We start from the raw sequence: 8,765 nt of genomic DNA on the forward strand, positions 1-8,765 counted from the left end.
AAACCCACAGCTGGTTAGGTTAGTATTGGGGAGAGGGATTCTGGGTCTTGGGGTGCCTGAGTGCTGCTGGAAAATTGCTCCTTGCCCAGTACATGGCGCATACCCCTCACTCCCATTCCAGACCCACCCCAGGATAGGCAGACGGTTGTCCAAAGCTCTGGAGGGGGTGGGGGGCAGCTGGGCAACCCCCTGGGGAAGAGGGGGTTTGGGGGTCTGGAATTTATCAGCTTCTGTCCTTTAGCTCCACAAGATGCACAGAGAGAAGTTGTTATTCCAAGGAGAGTTCCAGAAGGTGCAGGTTCTGCCCGCTGGAAGGAAAAAAAATGTTCTGGGATGCTTAAAACAACCAGCCACCACCCTCAGACTCACCAACCAGTGAAAATACCCAGAAGCTGTTCTTCCACGGGATCTCATTCCCTACGGGCTAAACTCTGCCTCTGGGCCCTTCTGGGTATGGGGAGCTGTTGGGAGATAGCCACGGATAATCCAGGATTCCCCAACCCCAGGGAAGTCTCCCACCGAGACCGTAGCCCTCGGAGGGTTTGGAGGGTGACAGACCAAGGGCCCAAGATCAATATCCACAGGAGTCGGACCACATTTTATTATTTTAAAGGAATTCCCCTTTGTTCTCACATTTTACTCCAGTAAGACTTAAAACCATTTTTTGGTCCTAATCAAAATTTTGCTGACGCCGAAGACGCCAAACCGTGCCCCCGTACCCGCTGCCCGGGAGCTGGGTCTCCTCGCGCCTTCCTTAATGCGGCATGAGAGTCTCCAGCCCGATGCCCCCGCATTCGGCTGCGGAGGGTACCGAAGGACCGCAGACGATCGTCGATCGCAGGGGACCAGGGACCGCAGGCCAAGGGGGCACGCCCACTCCCCACCCCACCGAACCGGGGTGACTGGGGGCCGCAAGGTGGCCCCGGGCGGATCTGTGCGCGTCTGGTGCGCCCGGCCTGGCTTCCGATTCCATTTAACACGACCCCGCGCATCTTATCTCCGCGACGTCTCCCCAGGGTTCCCCCACCCCACCCCCGCCCCCTAACCAACCCAGCCTGGCTCGCCGGAAGCGGAGACGCGAGCTTTTGAAGTTCTGAGCATTTCAATGGGAGAGGAGACCACAGGACCCTAGTCAGCCGCCTCAGAGGGGGAGGGGACGGCCGGGCCACAGGGAAGGCGCGGGGCTTAGGGGTCCCCGGGAAGCAACCGGACCCCACTAGGCAAGCCTCCTATCGCCTTCCCTCCACTCAGCTTTTATGAGGGTACCCAGGCCCCTGCAGACCCCGAGCTTCTGTCTGCAAATTATCCTCTTTTCAGAGGTTGTGAGAAGAACCTTCCCCTGGATGTCACAATTAAATTACCACCCCCAAACACACACACACACACACACACACACACACACACAGAGACACAGACAGACAGACACACACACACACACCACTTTTCAACATCCAAGTTAACAGAAAAGACGCTTTTTAAAAGAAGTAGCATTTGTTTAAAAATCCCCCTCCCCCAACCCCTGGGTGCAGTAGACCCCTAAAGATGGGGAAACTGAGGCTGTTTTGAAAAGGCAGAAGCAGGAGTGGGAAGGGGGCACGGGGGTCTAGGTGGGAGGAAGGCACCCCTGAAGTTAACCTGGACGCCGCTTGTGGCAGTGCCCTCGGGGCAGAGCAGGAGCCCAGGATCAGCCCTTCTCCTCAGGGTGCCAGCCAGCTCCCCTGGGTCCGGCCCTACCCAGAAAGCTGCTGCAAGTGGCACTTCTTGATCTCAATCCTCTCCTGCTTTCATCTCGGGGAAGACCCGAGGAAGAGGATCAAACGGCAGAGAACTCCCATTGAATGCAAAACGGAGGCGGGGCAGGGACCCCAGAGTACTCACTTCTGAGGGCCCCTGGGAGGCGAAAGCAGCAGGGGGTCGCGGAAGGCTGAGGGTTCTCGGGTGGGGGTGGAGGGGGGTGCTGCAGGCCCGGCACTGAAGGGGCCCTACCAAAGATGGGCGAACCTTGGCAGTTCTAGTGGATTGTGGGGCTCCACTTCAGCCGCCTGGGGCAAGCAAACCAAGCTCTTGTGTGGTTTTAGGTGGTGGCCAAGGAAGGGCAGGGTGCACACTTCTAAGAATCCGTTCTAAGATCTTTCTGCCTCTTCCCTCTGGTCCCTTCTACTCCTGCTGGCTCTTTTCACCTTCTAATCCCGCCACTCCAGTTCCGAAGCTACGAGGCCAGCAGTGCTTTGCAGATGACGGCTTTAGGGGTTTCCGAGAGCAGACGTGTTTAGGCAGGCATTATTTTCAGAGATCTGGGCATTCAGCCCTCAGGCAAGGTTAATGAGTATCCAATAGAGCCCCAGGTAAGTGAGAAGCTGGAGTGTGGAGGGAACTTTTTGTCTTTCCAGGAGGTTTCTCTCCTCCCTTCCTTTGGGGAGACGAAGGGAGAGAGAATGGAGAAAGAAAAAGAGGAGAGAGAAGTAGGAATGAAAAAAAAAACCAACAAAAAATGTTGATTGAAGGATTTTCCTTGAGTCTTGAAAATGGGGCTTTGCCTTCTGAGACTGAGAAGGGGGTAGAGGGCACAGGAGTGCCCTGCTGTGCAGCGGGGACCTTTGAGGAGCTCCCCCCCTCAGCCAAGGGGCAGACACTAGCCCCCTTGCCAGCTTGGGCAGAGTGGCCAAGGGTTAGTTTCCGGTAGGTTCTGTTCCATGTTCCCCTGAAGAACTGAGTGGGAGCCTGGGTTACCCCTAAGGCAGTACTACGTATGTGCACCCCCATCTGTTATGAAGATCTGTGTCCCCAAAGATTTATCAGAGCCCCCAGTCACCTGTTCTTTTAGGGTGTTTTTGTGGTGACTTCTTATTTTTCAACCACCAGTTTTTGAGTAGGGAATCTCAGTCCATGAGAAGGGCCTGAGAGAGGACCCCATGATTCAAACCGCTATTGGTCCCCCACCCCAAGCCATCAGCTTAGCGACTCTCAAACCCCCACTCCAAATCCTGGCATGGAAATAAGTGCCCTTGGCGAGCAGCATCTGGGTGGCCACTGCGGATATCTCATTTATCAGCATCTTTCTTTGAAAAAGGAAAACAAAAGCTAAGTAGGGGGATTCGTTGACTCTGAACGAATATCTTAAAATATGGGCAAGCAAAGAGAAAAAGATGGCTCATAGCTCTCCCACACCCACGTACCTGGACAGCAGGCAAGGCCTGAGCGAATGAGCAAGCGATTTCTTCTAGGAATAGCCACTCGGAGGACGAGCTGTGCTGTGCAAAGACCACCTAGATGGGAAGGAGGGAAAAAAAAAAAGATCAGCAAACATCTTGAGACAACAACCCAGGCGGGTCTTCAAAGAGAAACAAAATCTTTAAAAGCATTTTCTTGCCCCTTGGAAAGGAGAAACAGCCAAAATCTCTTTCGTTCTGTTCCCGGGAAGAAGGAGACAGCTGGGATTCAGAAGGTGGGAGGAGAAAGAGAGAGCAAAGGACACCCCAGACTCAAACACTCCGGACAACTTGGGGGGAAGGGAATATGGTGTTTTGGTTTGGCTTTGGTGGCTTGTAAAAAAAAAAGACTGGAGCCCGCCGACGTTAGCTGGCCTGGGGCAGGCGTTTGTAATGGCGATGAGAGAAGCGAGGCCTTCACACTTGTAAAATGCATTACTGTTCGATCAAGGTGCCAAGTGAAGAAAATCAAAATCAAAGCAACGATTTTTTTTTTTTTAAGGACAAGAACTAAATAAAGCAGATTCAGTCCCCCAGCCCCGCAGTCCTGCGGAACCGGCGCGTTAAGCTCGCCTTTCTTTCTGCGGAATTCCATTTGCATCCCCTCCGCCTGGGTGTCTCCCTCGCTCAGTGTGTGTCTCTGTCTGTTTTCACACTCTCCTCCCCATTCGAGCGAGGCCCACACCTGGCGCATCACTGCCGAGCCATTAGCTGCGGGGGCTCCTTTCATCTTCGCGGTGGCAGACGTTTCTATTTATCCACTCGCGCTGGCCGAGTGGCGTCACCAGCGGTACTGTAATGACGATTGCAGCAGGAGGATGACAGCTTAGAAAGAAGAGGGCAATGGGGCTTCCTCCCAGAGGCGGTGCGGCGCAGAGGAGCGCGCGCATCACAAGGTGACCCCCAGTTCCCCGCCGCCGCTGCCGCGCCGCCGCCGCCGCCCGCGCGCTCGGACCGCTCCTAGCCCGCCCAGTCTTTCTGGCTCTCCCCCGCCGCCAGCCACGATCTGTCCGGCCGCTGGGGAACCCCGGGAGCTGGGGGCTCCTCCTCGAAGCTCACTTGGGGCTTTCCCCCTCCCCCCTCCGGAGAGCCCCGGCATGGAGAGCCGAAAGGACATGGTTATGTTTATGGATGGGGGGCAGATTGGCACTCTGGTGGGCAAGAGGGTCTCCAACCTGTCGGACGCCGTGGGCAGCCCGCTGGCCGAGCCGCCGGAGAAGATGGTGCCCCGGGTTTGCCTGAGCCCGCGGGCCGGGGCTGCGGGCACCCGGGAGCGCGGCGGGGGAGGCCCGGAGGAGGAGGCGGCCGACGGACCAGCAGGCAGCGCCGCGGGGCCAGGGGCCGAAGCGCGCGGGGCCGGGGCAACCGTACTCGGGCCCGGACCTCCGGCTTCCTGCGCTGAGAGCCTCTCGGGCCAGGGGCAGCCCAGCAGCTCGGACACCGAGTCGGATTTCTATGAAGAAATCGAGGTGAGCTGCACCCCGGACTGCGCCAACGGGAGCGCCGAGTACCAGCACAGCAAAGGTAGCCGCCGCGTCCCTCCTGCCTGCCCGTCCCCCGGCCGTCCCCTCGCGCCCTCCCGCCACCTCCACTCTGTCGGGGAGGTAGACACTCCTTTCCCCCAGGGCAGGGGGGTTGGGGGCACCCGCCTGAGCCACGCTCCCTGGCTAGCTGCTCCCTAACTGGGGGTTCTCCGGTCATTTGGTTCCATACTGAGATGACAGCGATGTCTGGAAGGAGTACAGGGCCCCCGGAGGGAGACGAGCCCTGGACTTGAGGGGATTCAATGTGAACCCTGATCCCCCACCTTCCGACTTGTGTTTGGTGGGACTGCTTCCACGGCGTGGGGAACACATCTTCCCCAGACATCAAACGCGGATCGGGGCAGTTTGCGGGCTGCGGGGTGTAAGGCGCGTCCTGGCGCGGAAGCCCTGAGTCCATAAAGGACCGTAAAATCGCTGCGGCGGGGCAGCCGGGTACTCCGGCCCTCTGACCAGTTTGCACGTCGGTCAGAGGCCCAAATTACCTTGTCACTTCCCGGGCTCGGTGGCGCCAGGTCGGAAATGGTCCCAATGATCTAATTGCCTTTGGTCTCCGGTTGCATTTGAAAAGGCAGAGCTCTGGCCCTCCCCTTCCCCCGCCCCTTCCCAGTCCCACTTCTCCACCCAAAGGAAAAGAAGCTGGGGGTGGGGGTGACACACACGACTCTTCCCGGAATTGATCTAAAAAAAGGGGGGGGTTGTCATTGATTTTAACTAGACAACCTCTCCTTGACTGGGGATGGGGTGGGGGAGTTGAAGGGGAGTGGTGAGGAAAGCTGTTCTGCCTGGAGCCCCCTCCACAAAGCCATGGGGGAGGGCGGCAAGAGCCCCACGGAAGAACCCCCCCCCTTTGCCAGTCCTGGGGGTCAGTACCTGGTTGCTGAGTACCCACCTGAGTACCCTTTGCCATCTTGTCCACTCCACCCACTCCACTCTTTGGGGTACTCTGCTTTCAGAAGAACCTCTGCATCCACCACCCACTCTTCTGCTCTACCTGCAGCCCCCCAATGCACCTTTCTACCTGCCTGGGCCTGGTGTACAAAAGCCGGGCCCCAGCAGTCTACCAAGCTGACCCAGAGGTGGAAGGGTTCAGTTCAACTTCCTTGCCTGTCACACATGCCCATCCTTGGCCCATCCCTGCCAGTGGTGGGCAGAATAGAGTGCTTAGAGGGGGTGGCATTGCCCTTGGGCCCCAGGCAGGTGGCTGAGACTTCTGCACCTCAGAAGAGAGTCTGGCAGGTCGGGCCTCTCTAAGAGATGCTATGTGCAGCCCCCTCATTTACCATTTCTTGTTTCTAGGGTTTCTGAAGTCCCTAGTGTTTGCAGAGACTGTATCTGGGCTAGGGGGGTGTTCCTTTCCACTCCCCCTCCTCTCCCACTGGGGCATCTGTTCCCACCGGTTGTGGGATGTTCAGCTGTGTCATCTGCTCTCCACTCCAGGTGCAGGGTCTGGCTCTGAGGCGCTGGCCAGCAGCCCCAGCAGTGGCAGTGAGGCCCCCAAGGGCCAAGGCAGCAGCGGCTCGCAGAGCACCCTGACCTGCAGCGCCAGCGACCAGATGCGGCGGTACCGAACTGCCTTCACCCGGGAGCAGATTGCGAGGCTGGAGAAAGAATTCTACAGGGAGAACTATGTGTCCAGGCCCAGGCGGTGCGAGCTGGCAGCTGCCCTGAACCTGCCCGAAACCACCATCAAGGTAAGCAGATGCCCAATGGGAAGGGGAGAGGTGCGCAACTCAGGGCTCCTGAAGCCAGAGCCAGCAGAGACCCTACCACACTCCTCTGTGTGTGCGTGTGTGTGTGTGTGTGTGTGTGTGTGTGATGTCCAGGCTGGGGGATAGAGTGTGGTAGGTGCTACTGAATCTTCTTAACAGTACCAAGCTTGGCTGCCATACAGATGACTGACTGTCCCCTTTCTGGCCAAAAGGCTGGGGAATGACTGAGGTGACAAGGTTTTGTGTGTGTGTGTGTGGGGGGGGGGCACCCCATTTGCCTGTCATCTCAGCCTTGGGAGAACTTAGTGACATTTGCACTCTCCAGATACCCATATCAGGAGTGGGTCCCCTGCCCCCCCCCCCCCCCCGTAGGTCCCGCCCCCTGCAGTGCGGGTGCGCGCTCCCCCACCAGCTCGTCTTCCCCACCCTTCCAACCCCCCAGGTGTGGTTCCAGAACCGGCGCATGAAGGACAAGCGGCAGCGCCTGGCCATGACGTGGCCGCACCCAGCCGACCCCGCCTTCTACACGTACATGATGAGCCACGCGGCGGCCGCGGGCGGCCTGCCCTACCCGTTCCCGTCGCACCTGCCCCTGCCCTACTACTCGCCCGTGGGCCTGGGCGCCGCGTCGGCCGCATCGGCCGCCGCTGCCGCGCCCTTCAGCGGTCCGCTGCGGCCACTCGACACCTTCCGGGTGCTGTCGCAGCCCTACCCGCGGCCCGAACTCCTGTGCGCCTTCCGCCACCCGCCGCTCTACCCCGGCCCCGCGCACGGACTGGGCGCCTCGGCCGGCGGACCCTGCTCCTGCCTCGCCTGCCACAGCGGCCCGGCCAACGGGCTGGCGCCCCGCGCCGCCGCCTCGGACTTCACCTGTGCCTCCACGTCCCGCTCGGACTCCTTCCTCACCTTCGCGCCGTCGGTGCTCAGCAAGGCTGCCTCGGTCGCGCTGGACCAGAGGGAGGAGGTGCCGCTCAACAGATAAGGCGCCGCCCCGCGGGCCACCGGCTCCAGGACGCCCGTGGGGGGCCCCCTTCCCGGGACACGCAGCCAGCCAGGACCCCAACGGTGGTGGGGGGAAGCAGAGGGGCCAGACAAGGACCTGCGGGACTTGGCTTCGAGGATCAAGGGACTTTGGGGAGGCGGCCTGGGCGGGTGCATTTGGGGAGCAGGAGGCGGGGTGGGATGGGGGCACCCCCAGGCTTAGAACTTCCTCGGGGCGCCTCCTTTTTTCCTTACCGGACCCGCTGCCCCTGACGCAGTTGAGGCAGTGGCACCAGAGCGATGAACAACTTCTCAGCAACAGTCACCAATATCCACCCCTCAGCTTCCTCCCAACACCCCTTCCTCACAGAGGAGGTCCTCACCTTCCCCATCCCCTCTGCCAAGGCCAGCCTCAAACTCAGCCAAGCAAAACAGCAGGGTGTCTCTTGGAATGTAGGCAGAGCAGGTAGGGAGGAATCTGCTAGGTTTCCCCGAGCCATGGCAAGAGGCTTGGGGATGGCTGTGCAGGGCAAAGAGACAGAGAGAGGATTTACTAGCACTGAGAATCCCAGCCCTTCCGTGGAACTCTGGTCTTGCTGAATCTCCTCTTAAACAACAGCTCCTGGTTCTGGTACCCACTAGCCTGGAGTTCTCTCTCTTCCTAGCTTCCCAGTACCTGTCAACTTGCAGCCCCCAGCGGGACTTTTTGTTTGGCATTATTGGGCAGGCTGCAGATGCCCTTGGCCCCCTGGGCCAACTTCTCCTCAGACTCTCCTCCCTGGGCCAGACACTTACCCTGATTAGCAAATGATGTGCAGGAGGAGGGATTTTGAATGTTGAATGTATAATAATGATCATCACCGCGTGGCTGGCTGTGAGGCCAGAGCTGAGCTGCTAACAAGGCGCCCAGGGAAGAGCAGGAACCTCATCTCCCTCCCTCAGTATCTGGCAGCAAATTAGAGGCCATTTCCAGCCATTGCCTGTTTGTTCATTTCCACTTCACCAAGAGCTATCTGGCCCTTGTCTCTGCATTACTCTTTCACATCTTCTTCCTCTCTTTCCTCTTTCCTCCCAAAGTAGGGGAGAGGTGGAGATGGCATACATTCAGTTCCTAGTGGGAGCTTTCTGTCCTCTCTCTTGGGGACCCCTCCTTCCCCTTCACCAGGGTGTGCCAGCTGTCTGGAATCCATTCCCAAATACCCATTTCCACACCCAATCTTGCGACCAGATTTTGAGGGAGAAGATAACGGTACCACTCCTGTTCTCCCAGTGCAAGATCCATCCTAATAGGAGGGAATCATTCTTCCTATAGGGAATAAATT

General features: G+C 58.7%; 1 protein-coding gene across 2 annotated transcripts; it reads left to right on the forward strand.

The window, feature by feature from the left end:
* The first annotated feature begins 3,978 nt into the window (after positions 1 to 3,978).
* Positions 3,979 to 7,494, forward strand: EVX1 (even-skipped homeobox 1). 2 transcript variants are annotated; one of them, XM_056118575.1, is made up of 3 exons: positions 3,979 to 4,733; positions 6,197 to 6,444; positions 6,905 to 7,494. In XM_056118575.1, exons 1-3 carry the CDS (start codon positions 4,307 to 4,309, stop codon positions 7,442 to 7,444), a joined length of 1,215 nt encoding a protein of 404 aa, XP_055974550.1. In that variant the 5' UTR covers positions 3,979 to 4,306; the 3' UTR covers positions 7,445 to 7,494. The 2 variants fall into 2 exon arrangements, with proteins under 2 accessions (XP_055974550.1, XP_055974552.1); XM_056118577.1 differs by having other exon boundaries at positions 4,550 to 4,678.
* Positions 7,495 to 8,765: the final 1,271 nt, after the last annotated feature.

This window comes from Sorex fumeus, unplaced genomic scaffold (genome assembly GCF_029834395.1).
Source record: "Sorex fumeus unplaced genomic scaffold, SorFum_2.1 ptg000037l, whole genome shotgun sequence".
NCBI classification, from domain to species: Eukaryota; Metazoa; Chordata; class Mammalia; order Eulipotyphla; family Soricidae; genus Sorex; species Sorex fumeus.

Coding starts and splice junctions, on each gene's coding strand:
- EVX1 (XM_056118575.1), top strand. CDS start 4,307: ATGGAGAGCCGAAAGGACATGGTTATGTTTATGGATGGGGGGCAGATT. Junction 4,734..6,196: donor CGAGTACCAGCACAGCAAAG/GTAGCCGCCGCG, acceptor CTCCAGGTGCAG/GGTCTGGCTCTGAGGCGCTG. Junction 6,445..6,904: donor TGCCCGAAACCACCATCAAG/GTAAGCAGATGC, acceptor CCAACCCCCCAG/GTGTGGTTCCAGAACCGGCG.